Below are 24,479 nucleotides of genomic sequence, written 5' to 3'. Positions count from 1 at the left end.
AAAAATGCATGATGTCAATAATAAATATAATGCCCTTTTCAAAAAAAAAAAAAATAATAAATATAAGTTGTCCCGAAAGGGTTTTGGATATTTTATAATTTTTATTATTGTAAAATGGGATATTTGTTCATCTCGTGACAAAAGAGACCCCATAAAAAAACAAAGCATATTAATTTTCTTGTTTTCTTTTAAAGAAAAATTGTCAACTGAATCGGACGGTCGAGAAGGAGTAAACATGGATCCAAAAAAATTCAAACTTGGGAGCTACTTAAGCAGTGACGCGTGGCTTATACGGAAAATGGCAGAATGTCGTAATTAGTCGCCAAAATAAAGGGCTATTTGGGAGAGTAGGTCCGATAAATCTACAGATCCTCCAAACCCATTCAGGGACCATCTCTCTCTTTCTCTGACGTGTTTCCCTTCATCTCCGGCGACTTTCGAGGAAGCGAAGCTCAAGGTCTCTCTCGATTCCTATTCTCTGTATAATCAATCCCCTAAGTCTAGTGTTATTGTTATCTTATTTTTTTCGATTATTGATGTTTATTATCGCCTCCGAAATCTCTGGGTCCTTTTTTTGGTTAAACACTCCGATCAGTTCCGAGCTTTGGCTTTCTCAGTCCAGCTATTGAGACTTTCGATTACGAATTTGGGAAATGATTGAAATTTGACGCAACTTTGCGTGTTAATTGGTTAATTTAGGGTTTCTGATTCTTAGATTTCAACTTTTTTTTTTTTTGAATTAGCTTCGATTTGTGTAGTGAATGATCAAATAAGAGTGAAAGCTTAAAACTTTCATTTTCAACCATTGTCTAATGTAATATATAGATTTTTTTACATTAATGGTAAATGTGAAAGGAAACTATATAATAAGTATTAAAACTAATCTCTCTGTGTGTATTAGGTTTAGGAACTATGGACAGCTTCTGGCAATTGGGTGATGAGCTCCGAGGTCAGTCACGAGCCTCCGAGGATCACAAATGGTCCACTGTTGCAACCAAGCTAGCTGAGCAGACTAGGATGAAAGGAGAAAGGATGAACAACCTTGATCTCTCCAAACCCTACTCTGAGTTCAGGCCTACCGACAAGTTTAGTTTCCAGGACAACAACAACCTTAACTTCAACATGTTGAACTTTGACGGAAAATTTGTGCAAGGCATGGGCAAGGCTCCGATGCAGAGCAATGTTTACAACAACGTGAACAATGTTTTCCAGAAGAACGACTTCAAGAGTGGAGGCAACATGAAGGTTAACAAGTACAGTGGCAATGTTGTTGCTAACAAGGAGCTGAGCAACAACAACAAGCACAACAATAATGATAATCTGGCTGTTGACAAGAGGTTTAAGACCCTGCCTGCCTCGGAGACGCTTCCAAGGAATGAAGTTCTTGGCGGCTACATCTTTGTTTGCAACAATGATACCATGCAGGAGGACTTGAAACGTCACCTCTTTGGTAAATTCCAATATACCATCTCATGTCTCTATTGAAACTCGAATTGCAAAAAACAGAGTTTCTGCTTGGGTTTAAATAATTTTCTTTCGTACATTCCAAATAATTCTTGTTTCATTTTTCAGGTTTACCTCCAAGATACAGGGACTCTGTTCGGGCGATAACACCTGGATTGCCTCTGTTTCTGTATAACTACACCACTCACCAGTTGCATGGCATCTTTGAGGTTTGTTCTCTTCCTTATTATGTCCCCCCTATCGTAAAATGGTTTTGGCTTTACCCTTCATTGATGATTTGATTTCCTTTTATTCTGTGATATTATCCCTGGTTTAGGCAACAACTTTTGGAGGTACTAATATTGATGCAACTGCTTGGGAAGACAAAAAGTGCAAAGGAGAGTCAAGATTTCCGGCTCAGGTGATATTCACAATTACAATAGTTGCTTCCTTTAGGCTTAATTTTGATACATTATAACCAATTCGACTTCTTTGTCTCAAATGGTAACAGGTAAGGATCAGAGTGAGGAAGATCTGCAAAGCCTTGGAAGAGGATTCCTTCAGGCCTGTTCTTCACCACTATGATGGACCAAAATTCCGTCTTGAGCTCTCTGTTCCTGAGGTGCGTATCCATGGATTTAGAGTTTGATTTTATGTAGAGTCCCTTAACTTTATTAAGATGTAGATGGAGAGGGACTTGTGAGCTGATTATGTATTATTTACATTATGATGTTTTGTTGCAGACGTTGGATCTTCTAGATCTCTGCGAACAAGCTGGTTCTGCATAAGCCGATCAACCTTGCAGTACCACGTTGCTAAGGGAAGTGATGTGAAATCTATCTATCTATATATGTATGCATATTACCATAAGAGCGTAAGCTTTTGGGAGTTAGCTAAGAGTCGAGCAAAAGGGTGAAGAAGCTCTGCCGAATAAGCGACTACCCTTGTTCTTGTTGTGTCTAATGTGTGAGTTTGTTTGTGTGTTTGTGAGAGATTTGAAACAAAAGATTTATGTAGAGAGAAAGTGAGACTAAGTAACAGAGCCAAAAACCAATGGTATGAGCTACTCTGTTTGTGGTTTGCTTTGTGTAAGGGAAAAACAAATGTTCTAAATGGCAAGTTTAACTTTTAAACATAAGTATGCTGATCTAAACCAGGCTGGTTCTGCAGGGATCTAGCAGATCTGATCCAGTATGGTACTAGAAGAAGAGAAAACAAGTACAATTTCTTTGAAAAGATGTAAATCATCGCAATTGATATCTTTAAATGATTGCATCGTTTCATTTGGTATAGAAAGGAGTTGGAATAGGAAAGAACTAATTCTACAACAGCAAAGATGATCTAGAAGTTCTCTATAGTTAAGTATAAGCTACAAGTAGAAACCACCACACCATAGAGACAAGATCACCAAGGAGCAGCTACTGATCCAATGAAGTTTTGAATTCTGTTCAACAGCTCTTGCTTCACAGCATCTGGTACCGAAACTGCATCGTCAATTGAATTTTGAAACAGACAAAAGTCGAACTAACTTTTATAATAACGAGTTAAGGGATAAAAAAGCTAGTTTCTCTGATGATCCGGTGTCATCTTACCTCTACCTTGAGGAGTGATCACTCGTATTAGTTCATCGACTGTAACATCTTTTCTCCCTTTCTTCTTTACATGCTCCCTGCAGTCAGAAAAAAGACAACCTTCAACCATACTCCCCATTTTCTAGACCAAAGATAGTTCAATTTGTTGAGTTATGAGAACCAAACGAAAAGTTAATTCCTTAACGTTTCACCAACAACATCAACCAACTTGAAAGAAAGAAAGAATTAAATTGAAAGCTATGTTTCAAAAGAAAAGTAATGATAATAACAACACCTGCAAGCAATTCTCATCTCATATCTTTTTTTTTGTAAACTAATTCTCATCTCATATCTTTCCAACCAGACAGAGCCGTGCTTACTATGTATTTAGAAAGGCATTTGCTTCAGGCCCCCGATTATACAATTTTTTTAAAGGCCCTTGATTATACAAAGTGAGTTGTATCATAGCGGTTTTTATTTTGGGTATCAAAACTATTGTTATTAATCCACTTTCGGATGATTCAATCCATTCTTGTTTTCTTATGTTTTCCTTTTGTTTTTTGTTTGATTGAATTCAAGCTTTTATGGAAAGCAATCGTATTTTAAACTGAAAATAAATTACGATGATTTGAATCCAAAGTAAATAAAAAAATTAATCAGTTCAATCTTTTGAATTTAAAAACAATTTTTAGGGTAGATTTTTTGAAAGACTATAAATAAAAATTTAAATAATTTAAACATATTTTCACTGAATTATTATAGTTTTTGATTGTTCGGTGACCATATTGTCGTTGTTTAGTTTTCGTCGAGAGACGTCATTCTTTTTACACAGTTGCGTTTCTTTCGTTGTTAGTAATAGTATAAAATTTATAGGTTTTACTTTTGTTTTCATTTTTTATATTGTTTTAAAACTAAATTAAATATGTATGAAGATTTCTATGAAAGGGCCTCGGTTTTAAAATTTGCCTTAGGTCTCTGCAAACCTTCGCACGTCACTGCAACCAGACTCCACCAATCTATCTCTCACGAGCTCCTTTAGATTCTCTTTCTCTCCACTCTCCACCAACTACACAATCAACTTGTTCATCATAAAATCCATATTAAAAGATAATTTCTCGCATAAGAAATAGGAAAACCTTGACGTTGATGATTTATCGAAGCGTGAGCTCGTCCTTCTCTGAAGAATCCGTCACGTCTTCATCAGGTGTCGGAGGATGATTCACAGATTGTTTCCTAATCAGGAAACAAAAACCACCCACCCATTACCAAAAATGGAGGAGAAATCCAAAGAAGCAAATTGAAGATTCTAATAGGGATCATTAACAATTCGAATGAAGCTAATATGATCTATCTTCTACGTACATCTGTTTGAATCGATCGACCAAGAATTTTTTTCAAAATCTCCAGCAAACTCAAGAACAAAGCAGACGACAACATAATCAAACTACGTGCTGTTTATAAAATGGGCCTTTGCTACACAGCTCTACAAATTAAGCCCATTAAAAAGGGCCCAGGAATGAACGCGGTCATAGAACAAACGACGACGTATAGGAGGAAGGAAGGAAAATAACGGTCAACGGGAAAACGAAGGCGCGACAAATGCTAACCATTAAAGTACGGTTGTGGTCGGCAAACAGTGTTCGTCTCCGAAACGAAACCTCAGAGACCAAAAATATTATTATTTCTTTTATTTATCCTCTCTTCCACAAATTAAAAGCGGCGTACAATAGCAAAGCCTACGGCTAACCTACGCACATCCGTCGCTTCTTCTCCTCTCTCCTGTCATGGCTGTCTCAGTCTCAGCTCCGGTCTTCTCCCTCTGTTTCCATCGGACAGGCGAACAAAGCAGTCTTTTCGGTTACAGAAAACAGAGGAGATTAAGTTGTGGTCGTAATTCACGGAGCTCCATCGGTTTCGGTGCTGCGGAGAAGGTGAGGAAGTCGGCGAGGGTTAGGGTTCCGATTTGCAGAGCCGTGCCTCCTCTCTTGTTCAAAGATCTCGACGCCGATGATTTTCGACATCCTTTGGATAAGCAGAACACGTTGTTACTAAGAGCGATTCCGGGGTTGAACGAGTTCGGGAAAGCTATGTTAGGCTCAATGACGGAACAGATCATGCTTCTTGAGAACATTGGTACTTCTGTTCTCGTCTCCAAGAACCAGGTTTTGCTCTTCTTTGAGCGTTTTATACCTTTTTCTTTTGTTTTGGTCTCTGCCAACAATGAGACATAATGGCTTTTTTTTTTTGTATTTTTGGGTGTATCAGCTTTCTGATCTTCACGGTTTGTTGGTCGAAGCTGCTGAGATTTTGAACATAGAGGCTCCTGATCTCTATGTTCGACAGAGTCCTGTTCCTAATGCGTATACACTGGCGATTAGCGGTAAAAAGCCTTTCATTGTCGTTCATACCAGCCTCATCGAGCTTCTCACTCGCCAGGAGCTACAGGTTCATCATACTCAAGTTCCATGCTTTTTTTTTAATGGATTCTCTGATATTGGTCAATCAGGACGTATCATTTAATTAAAACAGTCTGATAGTTTTTACCTGAATAACTAGGCTGTCTTGGCTCATGAGCTAGGCCATCTCAAGTGTGATCACGGCGTGTGGCTCACGTTTGCTAATATTCTTACTCTTGGGGCCTATACAGTTCCCGGTAGGTGGTGCTTCACTCTTCTGTGTCCGTCTGACGAAATTGTAGTGACTAAGTTGAGTTCTGTTGTTTGTAGCTTTTGGGCAAATGATAGCTCGAACCTTGGAAGAACAGATGCTTCGCTGGCTACGTTCAGCAGAGCTGACTTGTGACCGTGCAGCACTTCTCGTCGCTCAAGATCCAAAGGTACCAGTTCTAAAACAATCAAACAACCTGAATGCTTAAAAATTAGACGTAAAAATACCTAAGTGATTATTTTCTCTTCTTCCAAGAGGTTGTTGTATCCGTTCTGATGAAGTTAGCTGGAGGATGTCCATCAATGGCTGATCAGCTAAACGTTGATGCGTTTTTAGAACAAGCCCGTTCATATGACAAAGCTTCTTCATCCCCCTTGGGCTGGTACATAAGGTAAGAGAGTCTAAAGTGAATTTTTAAAAAAAAATTATTGTTACTTGTGGTCATTTCTTGTTTGTTTACAGAAATGCTCAGACGAGTCAATTATCACATCCATTGCCGGTTCTTCGTGCACGTGAGGTTGATGAGTGGTCTAGGAGTCTTGAGTACAGGAGTCTCCTGAAACGGGCAAATCGAATAAGCACGTTGGAGAATGTTTAGTGGTGTCAAACATTCAGAAAGGGGGAAAGACAAATATAGCAAATATGTATAGGTAAGTTACATAGAAATGTTAGTTCAAGTTTTTTTGCTTTTGTGGATCGTTCAAATGTCTCTCTCTTTAATGCGTTGACAGGGACAATACATAAGAAAAAAGAGACTGGATTCTTAGGTCTAAACAGGTACTGTAAAAAAAAAACTCTTGTATTTGTACTGTATATCTTATTATTGTTGTGATAGATAAACGCAAATGTATATTCAAGTCAAACAAAAGGATCAGTGATAGTATATATGATACGATTGTATTAACAAACCAGTCTCAGTCTTACAGGCTTATACTACCAAACTGATTGTTCCAGTTGTTGTAGATTCTAGGTTCGTTCTGAGAAACTGAAGGCCGTACATCTTGCAATGTGTCTTTAAAGTCCTTTAAATTTATGAAACAGTGACAGAAACATAAGTTTCTTTTTGGTAGAACCGACCATGCCTTTGACTGACGTTAAAACGTCCTGCAGTTTAATAGCCTACTTACAAAACGGCGTGTAGTTGTCTTTGAACATTAAAACGGGCCATAAAAACTTTTTCCAAGGTTCATACCAATGGGCCATAGTAATAACTCTTTGCTAAGGTAGGATTACTCTGTTTAATAATAACTCTTTGCTAAGGTAGGATTACTCTGTTTAAACAAGCTTGTTATTTTTCACACACAATCAGTTGAATAACACAGATGCTTAAAGCTTATAATATTACACAAAACAAAGAACACACACACACCGGCGTTTACTGAAACACACAAGACGCAAATTAAAACGCCGAACAAGAAAGACAATCCACACAACAGTAATTAAGTTTAAGCGTTTGGTGACCGCTACAACTTACATTATTCAAAACACACACAAAAACCAAAAGTTACCACCACAGTTTAGCTTTGCTTCAGAGAAAAGACCCTTTTAAGCAATCATCACACAACAATTCAAGATAAAATGGCTGAGCCGAACATCACAGCAGCGCTTAGACTCCTCCCAAACCAGCTTCTCCTCAGGATTAGCGGACGGGCGACACGTGTAAACCGACATGGTCTCTGTCCGGGACGGTCCCACCGATTCTCCCATCACAAGCAGCTTGTCCCCGAGCGACTTAAACGCAACTCCCCATCCTCCACTAGACTTAGCTCTCACAGGCACGTCCCCAAGCTTCTTCCAAACGTTTGCGTTTGTATCGTAAACGCGGAGCTCGTTCGCAGATGTTTCCAGAGAGTAAAGATTGTCATTCACCACGGCAATGAGCGGTGGAGACTGAATAGACGAGAAAGACGCGTCTCTAAGAACGTCAGGTATTAGTTCCCAACTGTCTGTTCCCTCATCGTAACGTTCTCCGCAAGTCAAGTTCTTATCGTTCTCATCCTTACCACCGAGGACGTAAAACTTGCCGCGCAAGTAACATCCCGAGCAGAACTGCCGCCTCTTGTGCATTCCACGGAGACTCGTCCACGTTTTCGTCACCGAGTCGTACTTCTCGGCTCCGCTCACGACCTCCTTAGACGCGTCTCCATACACTTTCAACCCTCCAGCCACGAACGCAACGGTCCCACGCGTAGCGGAAGCGAACAAGATCCGAGGCGTGATCATCGCAGGACCCTTGAACCACTTGCTAGTCTCCAGCTCGTACCTCCACAGAGCAACGCTCTTCTCCTCTCTCCCGGTGACGATCAAATGCGTTCCAGCGCAAAGCGATTCTTTATCTCCAAGGGAGAAGCACACGTCGGAAGGAAGCTCCGGAACCTCCTGGTAATTCTCGAAGTCCTTATCGAACATGGTCCAGCTCTTGTCGCCGTTTGACCGCATAAAGACAGACGGTTCGACCAGACCGCGGTCTCGCCGCACCTTGAATATCTTACCTTCCTTTAGCAAACGCGAGAAACGTGTGCTTAGGAACTTAAGTTTCCAATACTCGAAACGCGGGAGGCGTGCGAGTATCTCGACCTCTAGCTCGTAAGGAAGCTGAGGAACGTTTAGTGAATAATAATCTGCATCCTGGGGTTTTAATCCTACTACCACCACTCCTGTTTCTTCTTCTTCATCCATATCCAAACAAGGATCTGCGTTTAGATCCGGAATCTTGTATTCACGAATCCGAACCTTCCTTGGCCTAGACCTGCTCGAGCTTGCTCGGATACGACCGGTGTGGTCTTGTCCTAACATCAACATCTCTTGGTAAAAGTCCCGCTCTTCTGCTACCATGTACGCCTTTGACATTCCCTCTCTGTAAATTTTCAGCAAAAAAATTAAACTGAATCAAACAGTGCAAACCTAAACAATCAGATAGAGAATCAATTATAGAAGTGGTTACCAAGTTTTAATCATTTTTTGTATAAAAACAACAAAGATTCACACTATTATAGTTGGAAGAGCAAAAATAAAATAGACAAATGATCCAATCTTGGACTTACTAGATCTAACAATCTTGATTTGTAACTTGCAAGTAAACCACTACTGGTTCTAACAAGGAACTAAACAGGACTTTAGCCAAAAAAAAAAAAAAAAACAGATTTGATTAAATCAAGACGGTTAAGTGGAGACTGAAACTGGTCAACTGTCTACAAGAGAAAACTAGTAGAAAAGGTGTGTGTATGTGTATCTATGGTAATAATATACCTGAAGAAAACTAGGTGTGTCTATGGTAATAATATACCTGAAGTAAACTAGGTCAAGAAGTCAAAGAAGAGAAATCAAGAAACTTACAGGGGAAGACAAACCCTAGAAAATATGATAGTAAGCTCGCTTCTCTTTCCTTTTGCTTCTTCTTCTTCTTGATCTTCTTCATCTGTAAATAAGAAAACTATAAACGAAAAATACAAAAAGAGATGACGATGGACTTAATATAAAATTAAAAGAAAATTTATGAAAAGTAAAAATGTATAATAATCAGAATCTTTTTCAAAGAGAGGAAGGTAACCCACCCTGAGTTGCAGGGAAAATTCAAGCTTAATTTAGAATATGCCAGAAGAAAATACTATTTTTATAAAAATATTGGAGCAGTAAAGGCAGTGACTTATTGTTATTTTTTTCTGCTATGAGCGAGCAACGACAAAACCATACACGACTCATATTCACGAAATCGCCGGTAAAAACTCGAAAAAGGCAAAAAAGCTATGGTTTATGATATTATATATCCTGAAGTGTGTGTATGTGTGTGTGACTGTGTGCGAGAGAGTGAGAATATGCTTAGAGAAAAAAGAAAGAAAATGGATTTTCAAATCCAAGAAGAAGATAAGACAAAATTATTTAAAGCTAATCTTGCAACTTAAAGCTTTCTTAAATCAGAAAATGGCAGAAAGGAAGCTTTAATATCATGAAAACATATAAAATTAGTCGGCATATCTACTGGAATATTCCACACTACTAGTGTACTTTCCTGCATCCAGTTGTGATCTATTCATATTTTGCCTTTATATATAAATATGTGTATTTATTATGTATATTTGTAGTCATTTTACGTTAACTGTATGTGGTGATATTTGATAAAACATATACGCGCATCTTATTTAGAAATAGCATTTATTTTCTTAGCAAATGGAAATGATATCATCATTCATCCAATCTGCTATGAGTTTCCTAATCCATAATTCATGAAATATATGTCCACGTTGAATGAGATTTAAATGTGTGTTTCAAGTATTTTTCTTAACCCACTGATTAGTTATTGTTCATTGGAGAAAACGAGTTTACAAAAGAAGTGTGGGCATTTAGCCAATGGTTTTTACTAATACCACCATTTTTTATAAGAGTTGTACCACCATGATCACCGCCGTATTATCCTTCGGCTCAACCTTTAGCTATGCTAGCGTGTGCTGCGTGTCACTTGTATAAAAAATGTCATCGTAACATTTTCGGCCTCTACCCTTTTAACATTAGCGTTACCTAATCAATAGATTAATCCAGGTGTCACGTCTTATGTGTTGGCTATCCACTAGATTTTAAGTGGAGAGGCTTTTTCTTGATCCGTCTCAAGCTCATGTTACTATTCTATACACCGTAGTATCAAAACAAAAACACTCCATCAATTTTTTTTGACAACCAATTAATCTCTATTCCTCCTACCTTTTGATATGTTTCTTATTGGTTCGATGACTTCAATCAATCCGACTAGAAAGACTGTAGTTGACAAACACTAGAAAGAAAAAAAGACAGTTTACGAAATCATGATATATAGACCGATTGTTCAAAAGAAAAGAAAAAGTGACGAAATTGTCACTTTGGGGACCAAGATGCTATCAACTCAAAACTTAAACATGCTGTACGAGATAGTGGAACCACCTTCACCTCATTCCCGCCTATAACGCACAACCATCACTATATTTTGAGCTACCATTAGCTAGGCTGACCTGACCACATAGTCTTCTAATATGGGTTAGGTAATCTTTATAACTACCCCGCTTGCCATTCAAAGTTCTTTCTGTATTCAATTCAACTTTACATCATCAACGAAATTACAGTCTCACAAAAAGAAAACCTTTAAAAGGTAGGGAAGTCTCTCGATATATCAAGATTTGTGGATAGATTATAGAAGATAATTTTTCTATAGAATTCCCTTAAGAATCATAAAGTCACAGAACTCATACACCATTATTACTGAAATAAGGTCAAAAGGGATTAGAGAATATATAGTCCACCAAATATTGGCAGGAACCTACTCAGGACCGGCTCATAGATTATAAGGGCCCTTGGGCAAAAAAAAGTTTTTAAGACCCTTTAATAGTTAAAGTTACAATTTTACCATGTTTTCATAAAAATATATTGTTTAAAATGTTATTAAATTTAGATATGAAAATATATAAAATAAAAAAATTAGAAATACATCTAAATTTATTTTTATACTTAACAAAAATTAGTTTTTTCCTAAAAAAACAATTTTTTCAAAAAAATTGGATCCCAACTATCATAGATCCTGGGGCGGTCGCACTGCTCGTCCTTGTGGTTTGAGCCGGCACTGAACCTACCTTTCCAGTGATGAATCTCCTACCCTATATTTTCTGGCAAGTTCAATATAACTGTGGTTCTCATACGACAAACAAATTGAACCGTGTGTGAGATCTGAGAATTTGACCAAACAATTAACATCAAAAGTCCCATATAATATTTAAGAGTACTAAAATTTGGTTAGGATTTCAAACATGGGACTAGTCATGCCCACAAATATCGATATAGCCTGCAGCCTGCTAGTGCTGACTAAAATACATGAAAAATACAAGTAGAGTATACAAAGAAGTACAAAATATAGTAATAAAGATACAAGTACAGGTAGAATGGCATAAGCAATTTAAATCTTGAATGATTACGTGATTTCAGAATTTAGTGAAACACCACATAAAAGTTTAAATAAAAGATTGAATGGTGAACGTTAGCCGTAGAGAAAAATAGATCTAGTAGTAGAGTAACATTGGACACACTGATGGTTTAATTATATTTGAAATAGTTGGTCCTTCTATTCTTTTAAATAATTTTATTGCTCATACATACAAATACAAATATTTTTCTAATAAAAAATAGTCTTTCAACGTGTAGAGTTGTGGTCCTATACCTCCCAAATAGAGAACGACCATCAATGGACAAATGTACTATGTATTATTTTACATAAACATTTTTTATAAATTATTTTACATAAATATGATTTTCTGAATCATTATACATACACAATTTAATATGAAAATTTGGATGATAACAAGAAGAAGTCGCCATCAACATATAACTAATTCTCAAAGTTAGTCCACTAGAGAAATTAAATGCTAATAGTAAGTTATCACCAAACACAAAGCCATAAGTCGTACTCGGTGCAGGTGCGGCAACAGATTGTGTTGATTCTAATAACATTTGATGTTGGTAGACGCTAATCAGTCGGATTGGAATTTTGCCGAAAAACTATAAGAGAAAAACTATAGAAAAATCAAGAAAGTGAATATCAATCCTAACATTAAAGGAAATCATTATTTGCTCTAACGTTACAATGGGCCGTTTTTAAACCTATAAGATTTCTTTTAGACTTTAAACAACTAAAGAATTATCAAAAAAACTATTTTTCGTGAATTGTTTTGAATAAGTTGACCAAAAAAGTTCGAGAGAAAGTTAGAGAGAGAAAACAGATCTAAAATCGGGTCCGGTGTACGGCCGCCGCGTGAGCGAGCGCGCCGTCGCCGGATCCCCTCGAACCCCCTTTAAAGATGTATGGTCCTTGTTTCTCTTGCGTCATCTTCCCCCTCCGCCTTGTCTAAGCTCTGTTTGGCTCCGCCGGCGGTGGTTCCACTTATGGAGTAAAGGCGCGGTCGGGGATAAGAGTGCGTGGTGAAACCGTTTTTTCTAAGTGATGTTTTAATTCCGGGAGACGGAAGCTCCCACAGTTCCGTTGCCGCCGGTCCTTGTTCCCGAGGGGAGGAGGCTTCTTCTGGCTCCGCCGCCGTCGATCTTGCTTCCGGGAGGTGAAGGTTCTCACAACCTTGCGTCGCCGGCTTTTAGGTCCCTAGAATTTTTAGGGTTTTTATTTCATCTTTCTCGGCTTTGTTTCTTGGCTTTTTTGTGATTTAGTGTCTGGTTTCTTTTGGAGGAGATCCCGTCGGTGACGGTGGAAGCTCTCCGGTGGTTTGAGATCTTGGAGTTTGAAGCTCTCTCGGGGTTGGTGGTGATGAAAGACTACGGATGAGACCTAGTCAATTCGATTGACTCTCTCCGAGCTTGAGACCCGTAGAGCTTTTGGTGGCTAAGTGTGGAAGTTAGACGGAGCTATGGGCTCCGGTGTGGTCCGGTGATCCGTGTGTCGGATCTCCGGTGTTGACGTGAAGTGGTGGTGACGAGCTGATCTTGCGACACGTTCCCTTCGATGGCGAAGATGGCGACACGTGTCCCAACCCTTCAAAGTTGAGATCTGTGAGGCGTCGACTTGTCCGCGTGAGTAGCTTGTGTGAAGCTAGGGTTTTCTCAAGTTGGCCTTTAGACCCAATTGAGAGTTTAGTTTGTGGCCCGGTTTGTATATGGGTTTATGTAATTTGTATTGGGCTTCGGGCCTTTCTTTTATAATATTTACCTTGAGGGAAAAAAAAAAAAAACAACTAAAGAATTAAAGTGATTTTAAAAATGATAAGAGATCAATTAGGACACTCAAACGATGTGGTTTTTATGGTCTTTTTCTCAAATAATGTATTTGGAAAGTATAACGAATTTCCACATCTATATCATACACTAAGAACAACTTATACATACTTTTGTGTAAGATCCACGTGAGATCGACAACTGCCCGAACAGCCAATCTTAAGGCTTCTTTCGTTGCATCAAATCTTTTTTTTTTTAAATCATGGACGCTTCTATTATATTGTGCAACCAATAATACCTTTATGTCACCTTAATATAATATTTATTGCCAAAGTATACAATTCCTTTTGATTTAATAAAGAGGAAGTTCACGTAGACAGTCACCACCATTATCGCTTCCCATAGAGAATATTTTATTTAAGATAGAGCAGACAATGAAATATTAAAATAATAATAACACGGATATAATAATGAGAAAATTTGGAGAAACGCACTCCAATAAAAATAAAATTTGAAAATTACAATCTTATTTAAGTTTTTTGAAAAATACACTTATATATATAAAATTTACATAATTTCCCACTCTTAATATTTCTCTATTTCTAATATATTGTTTGAAAATTGATTTTTTTTTATAAAAAAATCGTTAGATAATTTAAAAATACCCTTTAATATAGCTACACAATATCTTGGGATATCTTTTTAATAATATCTTAAATTATTTAATTATTTTGAAAAAAAAAATAAGCATCGTTTTCTAGTTTCTGCTATCTTCTCCATTTCTGAAAAAAAATTTCTTTTCATAGATTCTTTCTCTCATCTCATTAAGAAAGGTTTGTTGATTCATGAATCAAATTTAGCTTCTAATCGGATTCTATTTTATCTGACAATTGACAATAGTTCTATATTTTTTTCTTTTAGGAAAATCATGTCTCATTTACCTGGAGTTTTAAGAGGTGGAAGCTGAATAATGAATCATAAAAATTCATGGTGAATACAAGAGCATGAGGTAAATTATTTACCATTAAAAAAGGCTTGAAATTTGAGGAGATGGTTTAGATGGTTCATGAAGATTTCAATATTAATAGGTTGGGTAATGAGTTAGAACTTAGTTATGCACTACCGGAATCAATGTTTAGAGATATGACTAAGGATACGCCTCCTGTTTTCGTCAACAATGATAGACATAAAGAACAGTCGCAATCTACACCACCTTCTTCAAACACCATGTTGCTTCCTCAACAAGATACTGTTTTTTTCTTTCCAATTCAAACAAATAACTGCAACAGAAACGTCAGCAACGGATATATGATTTTTTTCCTATGATTATAATTTTGATATAGCCATATGTTCAGTCGTAAAATTTAAATGTTAAAATAACATGTTTATCTCATCAACACATATTTATCTTAAACATATTTTAATGATATTAGTTTATTAATTTCGAATTTATATATTAATTATATAAATCTCTAATTTGAGCAAAAATGTCAATTCATAATTAAGAACGTGTATTTTTCAAAAATCAAAATAGAAAATGTATTTATCAAAAATCAAACTGTTATTGGAGTAATTTACAAAATACCCCTATAATAATACTGTAATTAAAGCTATAAATAAAACAAGATAAACAAAAAACAACAAATTAATCCAGTAATCGGCCTGAGGAAATGTTTTCGCCCAAAGCTGAAATAGCCCATTTAACTTTTCAATAAAAAAAAAAAAAACTTCTCAATTGCTACACCACTTTTTCCTGCATTATACGATATGGCGAATCAACTTTTAACATGTTTAATTTTGAAATTATTCTTAGATATTTGACTGAAAAAACAATTGTATTTTACTATATAAAATGGTCAAATCAACCCTTTTAAACTTTTCAACATACACTATTATATATTACAAACTGAAATTTTACAGAAATCTAGACTATTATTTATGAAGTGATTTTGCTTACTTGTCATGTTTTCCATGATTTTAGCTAATTTTGCTTATTTGTCATATTTTATTAAGTTAAGCTAATCATTGATGTATTATTTGTTTTGAGCTGAGTCACTAAATCATTAATTTAAAATAATAGCCTTGATGAATATTCTATATAAATAAAAACGAATTTTATTTTATTAATATTAAATTTATATGTTATATTAGCTTTTCTTATTTGTCATATTTTTATTAGGTTTTAGACTTTTAGATAGGTTATTAATTTATTATTAGTTTCTAACTATTCACTAATTTATTTTAATGATATAAAGTTTATATGTTATATGCTATATTAAATAATTGATTACAAAATAATATTTTAGAATTATCAAAAAGATAATTCTTCTATATATATTCTTTTTTGTGCCTATCTGAAAACAATATTTTTATTATAAAAGTTAAAAAAAAATTAAGATACAAAACAATTTATTATTAAATATTAGTCAACCAAAAAATATAAATATATTTTTTAAACTATCTCTAAGACATGAGTGTTTTAAAAAAACTTAACACAATAATAAGTATGTATTTTGATTAAAAGTATTTAACATATATAAATATTTTGATGTTTGATTTAACTATTTAAAAACATAAATAATAATTTATTATGCTGGTTTTAGATTAATCCCCTAGTCTATATTTGAGAAGTGATTTGCCACATGTCTTCTCTACAATCGTTTTCACAAAAACAATTATGACGTGGCTATTAAGATTGATGACATGTCATATGGTTAAATATGACATGGACAATTACATTTAATGCTGATATATTTTTTTGGAAATCTTTTTAGGATATGGCAATAACTCATATATTAGACTTAATGTTGATTTATATTTTTGGTAAACTTTATGGAATATGGTAATAAGTCATAAATCATCACTAAAATAAATATATATATAAGTATGACATTTTGAATTTCGAAATATTATATAATTTATTTTTATAATTATAAAATTTTATTATCTAAAGTTTTCTAATTTTTTTGAATTTAAAAAAAAATCGTAATATCATTAGTTTCTTTTAGATATCTACAAATTATGTAAATATTATTTAGTTTTAATTTTCGATAACTATACAATTTTATATGATTTTTAGTAATTTTGTACAAGTTGATTTAATACATTTAACCAAATTAAATAAATATTTTTTTAATCTAAGATTTGAACTTTATATATATCATATATATTCTTAAATATAATTCAAAATAAAAAATGTTTTCTCTTAATTTTATGCTTAATTAATGATATTTGTATTTATTATTGGTAAAAATAAAATATATAATATTAATAAATTACATTTTAAAATATAAAATTTAACTTTTAAAAAATTCGTCACTACACATGGTGCAGGAAAACACCTAGATTAATAGTTGTGACATGGCTACTAAAATTGATGACATGTCTTATAGATTAATACGACAAAGACAATTATATTTAATGTTAATCTATATTTTTGGTAAACTTTTTAAAATATGGTAATAACTCATATATTACATTTATTGTCGATTTATATTTTTGGATTTTTTTAAAATATGGTAATAACTCATAAATCATCATTAAAATAAATATATTCATAAGCATTTCAAATTTCAAAATATCATTTAAATTAAACATATTTCAAAAATATATACATATTTTTAGAAAATTATAAAAATTAAATCATAAAATCAGATTAAATCGTAAAATTATTAGTTTCTTATATATATCTACAGATTTTATAAATATTGTTTAATTTTAATTTTTGACAATTATGCAATTTTACATATTTATTTAATATAGTTAATTAAAATAAATAGATAGAAAAATCTACCTCATATTATAATTTTAAATATATACATGCACATTCTTAAATATAATTCAAAATAAACAAAATTATTTTTATCTTAATTTTAATGTTCAATTAAATCAAATTTATATTAAAATATTGATAAGAAAAAAGAAAATTTATAATATTAATAAAAGTTAAATATAATTTATATTTATCTATTAAAAATATTTTAAACTTTTTTTACTGCACATGGTGCAGGAAAACACCTAGTAAAACATAAACTAATAAGTATTTATAAGAAATTTATGCATGCATGTGCGGGTAAAACACCTAGACAAATTATAAAAAACTATAAAGAACTCTTCTATGGCTGGTTTTAGACAACTATAAGTATTTTCTATTAGGTTAAAGATTTTAGTGACGGTTTAAGAGTTCTATATAAAGAACTCTTCTATGGCTTTTGTAAGATAAATTTGATTAATAAGATTTCTAGTTATTTTAAAGAGCTTTGAGATTCTCAAAGCATTGCGAAGAATATTCGCGACCCTAAGAGTTCTCACGAACACTGCAAAGAGTATTCGCGTCCTTATCCTGTTTTCGAATTAAACTTCGAGAATACGTTACTTATCTATTGATCAAACTCTTGATCTTTAGGTTATATAGCTTCCGCTTTCTATCATTTGGATTCCCGGCAAAGAGGTGAAACCACCTTTTTTTACCAAAAAATAAGAAACTAGAGAAAAAATAGCAGCAACCAAGAGTAAGAAAAAGGATGCAGAAAAAGATAACTGGGACATACTTGATGGATATGTACCTTCTTGAACACGGTTTCAGTAAAGAGGTCTCCATCCTTTTTTGGTTACTTACTAATTACTACTCAGTCCGTTTCCATTTCCTTGTTGTTTTAAATTCATACATACATATTAAAAAAATATTTAATTTTGTATATTTTTAAAATAAAAATATCATTATCCATACATTTAACCATATTTTAAACAATAGAAAATATAAATAGAAAAAAATTATCATTAAATTTTACATTGAAATCATAAAATACTTATTTTGAAATAATCTTTTTCTCTTACAACAACAATTAATATCAAAACAACAATTAATATGACAACAACAATTAATATGACAACAACAATTAATATGAAACGAGCGAATACTTGGAACCAGATTTAAGTAGCGTTGCTTTAGGGGGCGACATTTCGATTTCTTTGTTGGGTTTCGTGGGCTGCAGTAAAGCCCATGACTTTCTGTCCCGGCACTGGGATCGAGTATTATAACCTACTTTTGAACTCTCAGTGCCGCTGATTATGATTGCAACTCAAACCTTCGAGCTAATATTCTTTACAATAATACTAAAACTCTTCTTTCAGACCAAAACATGCCGTTATGTTCACTAAAATTGATTTCTGAGAAAACGACATAAGCTATATGGACATTTTTTGTTCACATAAGGTATATACTTTAAGTACTGAATTATATATATTTTTGGTGTAAGAATTATATATATTTTATTCTTTAACAATCACAAAGGATCACGTAACAAATATCATAGCAACAAGTAACAACAACAAAAAAATATGAAAATTTCATTACCCGAGACTCCAGGGGTTAAGCTTAATGTACATTTGATTGCATCATGATATTTGAGTCTTTCAGTATATTATCAGATTCTATATGTTTCCAACTTTTTATCGACGAATCAAAATGAAGGGACGTAAAGTAATGCATACGTGTTCTTTCACTTAATAATAAAATCTCCTTATTAAATTTCAATTTGTAGAGAAAGTGAGTGACTGATAGGAATCTATTGCCAGTGGGTGGAATTAACCAATCACTTGTAGATAAAGAAATTACATTTTAATCGATGAATTATTATGTTCCACTAATTAATCTTTTGATTAGGTAAGAAGCAACCAATTAAGATAAGAATTCACGCGTCAGCAATCTTTAAAATACATTCCATCGTTATATGATTGTTTTGAACGAACTTACTCAAAATTACACAAATTGGTTTACGTGGCAACAAACGCAAAGGCACATTTGTTTTTGGAACATCATTGAAAGTCTGAACACGTACATACCATATTTTTGTTTTTTTTCCTAAATTTTTTTAACCTGATTGATGTGGGCATTTCGGTTTAGTTTCGGGTTCGGTTTGGGTTCGATTTGGTTTGGATAATTTGGGTTTTATAAAACTCAAACCAATTAAAACCAAAGTAGCTTTGGTTTAGGTTTGGTTTGGGTTTAATTTGGTTCGGTTCAGTTCGGTTTGGTTTAGATTTAGTTCGGTTTATATTATTATGGTCTAGTTTTATTCGGTGTAGTTTGGGTTGGTTATAAAATATGAAGGCATCAGTTTTATATTTTTATTAAAAAATAATCAACTCATAAACGATAGAGTGAAAATATAAAAACTTATGCTACATGATTTTATATATAATAGTATTATTTGAATCATATTTATAATTTTTTTTAAAGATATGGAAGTTGTGAGAAAATGAAAAACGAAACTTTAACTAAAATTTACAATATGTTAATACACACACATATATATATATATATATATATATATATATATATCATATATATTTTTACTATATATATATATATATATATATATATATATTGGACTATCGGTTTGGTTCGGTTTAAACCCAAACCAAACCAAACCGTTCGGGTTGAGTAAAACATAAACCAATTGGATTACATAAAGAGCACGGTTTGATTTGGTTCGGTTTAATTTCGGTTTTGGCTGGTTTGGTTCGGTTTAGATTTTTTGTCCACCCCTATGATTGAATCCAAAGGAATCGCAAGCGCGCGGATGGACTCTTTCTCCTGATATTCAAATGAATCCTAAAGCATGAACTCATATCCGCGTTAAGTGAACAAAACAATGTGACTTAGTTTTGCATAGAAGAAAAATCGAACCTGAAACGTATTAGCGTTCTACGCCCGTCCACTGTCACTTCACCATAAAACCCGTTCTACCATAGAGTTTTGTTAGATATACATTTCATACTTGCGTTTTAAAATTATACATCTTCAACTTAACATATTATATTTTTTTGTCAACTACATATTATTTATCTATACTTTAGTACTGCTTTTATATGATTGTAAGTTTAATACTAAATATTAAGACAGTCGTTTCTTTCTTGACAGTCGTATTTAAGTGCAAACACAAATCAAAACTCGTGCAAAAATATATAAGGTAAAACGTTAAAAGCAGTTGTTCTACCAAAAGAGCAAAAAAACAAACATATGATAAATATAACTTAATTTTTAAATAGATGTACATCATAGATAGTTATGTTGGTGTAATTTATTTCCGAAAATTTGCAATTTTTATTATGCTGTTGGACCTCTTTGTTAATTTAATTCAAAGGATTTGTAAAATAGTTTAGATGTTGGACCTTTTGTTTTTTTAATGCTAAAACTGGCACCAAGTGAAGATTTCGGAATCTTTTAAATACAACTAGATTAGCAAGTTGTCAACTCTTTTCATCGAATCATTGAATGTTTTTAAAGTTTGATATGAATTATAGTTAGTGGTCCTGCTCTTAATAGTATGTACGTTATGTATGTAAACCTTGATTGTTACCAAGGAATGATTCAAAACTGTTTTTTCTTTTTGGTGCAAATTTCTCTTTTTTTTTTACCCTTGTTTTTTTTCTGTGTTTGTATTTGTTACGTGATGCATGTTTAAATGTCTTGCGATAGGATGCTTTTGTAGGTATAACAATATGTTTTACAACAAAGAAAAGAAGCAGGTAATCAACGGTTTGATATAAAGAAAACGTACACTGGTTGGAGTCGTAGACAAACAAAATTATAAAAGAGTGAATGAGGAAAAGTGAAATTGACTATTCAAAGTTATGAAAGTATATGATATTCGTACAAAAGATAAATTATACATATGGATCAATCTATATGTTACATATTAAGATCTGACTTAATACCTTTCTATATATTATTTTCTCACTTATCCCGTTTAGGTTTTTATCAATATCACTGAGAACACCCACGACATATCAGACAATTAAAAAAAAAACTAAATTATCCTACATCTATTATTCTGTCTTATTTTTCATGTGGCACAATGGTAACATAGTTATTCTTTTTATTAGAGGTAAGTGCAGGGTTCGAAACCTGGCTTGGTGAGATGGCAGCAGAGGTGGTGCGACCACTGAATCACTGACCCATTTGCTCCTCTCGCATCTATCGTTCTCTATTTGGAATTTTTTTTTTTCAGAATTATTGGAGAAAACATAAAACGTTGAAGTTGTCTAGCTAGTCGTCGTCCATCATAAGCGCAGAGTCAATGTCATCTTCCATAATATCGTATAAATCTCTCCACAATAATCTTATCCAATTCATTTGCTTATATGTACACAAACAGACTACACGAATTTTGTCTATAATTGTTTTATTTTCATTATCTATACTATTATTTGCGAAGTAATTTTTCGCGACGGAGCTCTCACGTTAAAAGTTAGAGTGGTTAATATCAATATTACCCTTAATGAATAAAATATATAATTAAGGTAAAAATAAAAACGAAAATTACTTTATTTAATTATATAATTGATTAAAATTAGTAATAGTAAGATTTATCCAAAATCTAAAAGTATTTTAAAATATAAATATAATTCCTATATGTATGTTGTGTTATTATCTGAATTTTTTTAAAATAAAGTTGAAAACATAAAGTATATAACTAAATATAATTAAATGATATTATTAATTTTATTTAATTGAAAAGAGAATAAGTGACTAAAAATATATATAATTAAGCTAAAAATAAAAACGAAAATTAATTTATTTGATTAATAATTGATTAAAATTAATAATAGTAAGATTTATCCAAAATCTAAAAATATTTTAACCAAAATAATAATATTGATAATTTTTTTAAAAATAAGATAATTCTCATATATTATAAAAGTTAAAAATTAATATATTAAACAATCTATCTATCTAAACTATTATTTGAGAAGTGAATTTGCTTATTTGTGATGCTATTCATAATTATACATTTACTCATATTTTTTGCTTAATTATTAATATTAATTAATAAATAATTTTAGTGATTTAACCGATAATTGGTCATTATCTTAAAAATAATTAAAATATGCTAAAGATAATATCATAGCTAAACTTATACATATAATTTAGTAATATTAAAGTATTACATATATGTTTATAATTACCCATAAATAATTATAAACTTAGATAAAATTACTTATGTATACTATTATTATATGTTTAAAATCACTTATAATAATACAAATATCAAAAGCATTGATACAACAATAATTTATTACTATATATAATAATAAATACATATAATAATTTATTATTATATGTTTAAAATCATTGTGATAATTTCCGAAAAAATTAGCGGAAGATTCAAAATTATTTATACTATTATTTACAAAATAATTTGTACGCTCTCACGTTTAAATTTAAAACGTTAAATTTGTTATTATTCTTAATAAATAATTAGGGTATATTTTTAATATATATTTACCCATAAATAAAAAAAATCATGGTATTCATCATTATCTAAAAGATTCTATATTATATTATTTAAAATATTTTACATCATATATTTTAAAAATAAATATAATGTATGTATATATGGATATTTTATTAAAATAAAAAAAAATATTGAATATAAAAATTAATATTTAGTTAATTATTAAATATTTCAAAAGCATGAGAATAATTTTTCAATAAGGTTTTTAATTTATAGTAGATTTGTTTATAATTTTTTTTTAAACTATTAAGCCCGCAGGTGCGGGCAAAATATCTAGTATACCATAAAATAATAAACCCTTAATTCTCGGCTGTTGTTTAAAAAATCTTCCCGAAAGAGCTATATTTATAATTTAAATAGTAAAATGAGTTTTAAAAAAGAGCTATATTATATATATGTGGTGAAATATTAGTATATGACTATATGCCAGCTTTCTCAACTATTGAGGTGGCCCTCTCAACTATGACACGAAACACAATGTCTATTTTTTCCATCACCCGAAATACAATAACATTTTAAAACCATTTTGTATTGATATAGTAATTCTTTTTTTTTGGTGCAAATGTTAAGAATTGATATATAATTCTTGTACGTTCAAACTGGATATCGAATAACAGCATCTCAAATGTTATGGATATTTAATGCATATCTAATGTAAAACTCAATTTTCTTCTACAAAATAAAACTAAAACTTGACCCGCACTCCCGTATAAGTATTTGAATTAATTTGTGTTCAACGTAAAATCTTGACCGTTGATTAAAAAATAATCTCATGTTTATTTTTTATATTTGTAGTTACATATAGAGTATAATATATTATTTTATAACATAGATATTTGATAATTTTTTTATTTGTACATAATATTATACTAAAAAATTACAACTTGATGCAATTTATGTGATTGTACTATTTATACATTAGTCTGTTGTTTTTGCTAATTTATTTTAAAATGAAACAAAATACTAAAAATTTTAACTTTTTGCATTATTTTTCTATAAAAAAAAGAATAACATGATAACTCCACGTATCATAAACTCCCAAACAGCATAATACCGGTTTGATTAAAATACATAATACAAGTTTTCTTGAAAATTGAAATCTCAAAATTTTTATATATGAATAAAATAAATAAAGCAATACTATATTTATAAATAGTTTTATATAACATATACTATATATTTCGAGATTGTGTAAATAAGAAAAAAATGTAATGGCTAAATATGTAAATAAAAGAAATATTTAATCTGCTATTCGTGTTTCGAAACAAATCTCATATAATATGTTATCCAAATTTCCAAACGGTAGAATCTGTAGATAAGAAAGAAATGCAATTGCTAAATATGTAAATAAAAATATATTTAAAAATATTATATCCTTGTTTCTAAACAATTCTTATTTAATCTTCTATCCAAGTTTCTAAACAGTACCAAAATATACTTCAGTTTTAATAATATAGATAATTCTATAATAGAATTGAATTTGTTTTAACTTTACTCTAGTTTTGTAATAAAAATGGAATAAAATGAAAAGATAAAATGATTACTCTATAATTGTGGAGTGGAGTGGCAAATGAAATGAAACTGGAATAATTCTTATTTTAAACTTTATTTTGAAACAAATTATGCAGTAATCTTGGAAATGCTTTTAATTTTTTTTTGTCTTAGAATCTTCCACAAACAATAATACATTTTCAAATGGGGAGCAAAAAATGAAAATCTGATGGCTTCTCTCAAATTCCTTACCACAATCATTGACTAGTAGATGATAGATCAGTGATACTGCTTTTGGATAGATACTGCGGTAAAAATTATGAATGTGAGA

At 32.0% G+C, this 24,479-nt stretch overlaps 3 protein-coding genes and 1 long non-coding RNA gene across 9 annotated transcripts; 2 read left to right on the top strand and 2 right to left on the bottom strand.

The window, feature by feature from the left end:
* The first annotated feature begins 303 nt into the window (after positions 1-303).
* Positions 304-2,581, top strand: LOC108855757 (B2 protein). Of its 2 annotated transcripts, none has more exons than XM_018629650.2 (6): positions 304-457; positions 902-1,450; positions 1,573-1,673; positions 1,781-1,864; positions 1,955-2,065; positions 2,187-2,581. In XM_018629650.2, the coding sequence occupies exons 2-6, from the start codon at positions 913-915 to the stop codon at positions 2,229-2,231; spliced, it is 879 nt and encodes a 292-aa protein (XP_018485152.1). In that variant the 5' UTR covers positions 304-457; positions 902-912; the 3' UTR covers positions 2,232-2,581. The 2 variants fall into 2 exon arrangements, with proteins under 2 accessions (XP_018485152.1, XP_056862910.1); XM_057006930.1 differs by having other exon boundaries at positions 392-480.
* Positions 2,582-2,696: 115 nt separating this feature from the next.
* LOC108855759 (uncharacterized) lies at positions 2,697-4,508 on the bottom strand. The gene is made up of 4 exons (XR_008944216.1): positions 4,377-4,508; positions 4,151-4,247; positions 3,036-3,112; positions 2,697-2,927 (listed from the first exon to the last, which is right to left on the bottom strand). It is a non-coding gene; the product is annotated as an uncharacterized LOC108855759 (long non-coding RNA).
* A 139-nt stretch (positions 4,509-4,647) lies between these two features.
* Positions 4,648-6,647, top strand: LOC108849088 (plastoglobule-localized metallopeptidase 48, chloroplastic). The gene is made up of 7 exons (XM_057006929.1): positions 4,648-5,176; positions 5,280-5,459; positions 5,571-5,667; positions 5,741-5,850; positions 5,939-6,072; positions 6,144-6,331; positions 6,413-6,647. The coding sequence occupies exons 1-6, from the start codon at positions 4,799-4,801 to the stop codon at positions 6,277-6,279; spliced, it is 1,035 nt and encodes a 344-aa protein (XP_056862909.1). The 5' UTR covers positions 4,648-4,798; the 3' UTR covers positions 6,280-6,331; positions 6,413-6,647.
* Positions 6,648-6,995: 348 nt separating this feature from the next.
* On the bottom strand, positions 6,996-9,575 carry LOC108848624 (F-box/kelch-repeat protein At3g27150). Of its 5 annotated transcripts, none has more exons than XM_057006926.1 (3): positions 9,210-9,575; positions 9,018-9,116; positions 6,996-8,538 (listed from the first exon to the last, which is right to left on the bottom strand). In XM_057006926.1, exon 3 carries the CDS (start codon positions 8,529-8,531, stop codon positions 7,227-7,229), a length of 1,305 nt encoding a protein of 434 aa, XP_056862906.1. In that variant the 5' UTR covers positions 8,532-8,538; positions 9,018-9,116; positions 9,210-9,575; the 3' UTR covers positions 6,996-7,226. The 5 variants fall into 5 exon arrangements, with proteins under 5 accessions (XP_056862906.1, XP_056862907.1, XP_018477534.1 ...); XM_057006927.1 differs by having other exon boundaries at positions 9,018-9,101; XM_018622032.2 differs by having other exon boundaries at positions 9,018-9,114; positions 9,236-9,575.
* Between the last annotated feature and the right edge of the window lie 14,904 nt (positions 9,576-24,479).

This window comes from Raphanus sativus, chromosome 4, assembly GCF_000801105.2.
Source record: "Raphanus sativus cultivar WK10039 chromosome 4, ASM80110v3, whole genome shotgun sequence".
Classification (NCBI taxonomy): Eukaryota; Viridiplantae; Streptophyta; class Magnoliopsida; order Brassicales; family Brassicaceae; genus Raphanus; species Raphanus sativus.
Note: the sequence above shows the minus strand (reverse complement) of the source record. Positions and strands in the feature narration are given on the sequence as shown.

Bases quoted from the DNA above. Each gene is read 5' to 3' on its own strand.
- LOC108849088 (XM_057006929.1), top strand. From the start codon at position 4,799: ATGGCTGTCTCAGTCTCAGCTCCGGTCTTCTCCCTCTGTTTCCATCGG. The intron at 5,668-5,740 runs GTAGGTGGTGCT...TGTTGTTTGTAG, and splicing joins TGGGGCCTATACAGTTCCCG to CTTTTGGGCAAATGATAGCT. The intron at 6,073-6,143 runs GTAAGAGAGTCT...GTTTGTTTACAG, and splicing joins CCCTTGGGCTGGTACATAAG to AAATGCTCAGACGAGTCAAT.
- LOC108855757 (XM_018629650.2), top strand. From the start codon at position 913: ATGGACAGCTTCTGGCAATTGGGTGATGAGCTCCGAGGTCAGTCACGA. The intron at 1,451-1,572 runs GTAAATTCCAAT...TTCATTTTTCAG, and splicing joins CTTGAAACGTCACCTCTTTG to GTTTACCTCCAAGATACAGG. The intron at 1,865-1,954 runs GTGATATTCACA...AAATGGTAACAG, and splicing joins AGTCAAGATTTCCGGCTCAG to GTAAGGATCAGAGTGAGGAA.
- LOC108848624 (XM_057006926.1), bottom strand. From the start codon at position 8,531: ATGTCAAAGGCGTACATGGTAGCAGAAGAGCGGGACTTTTACCAAGAG.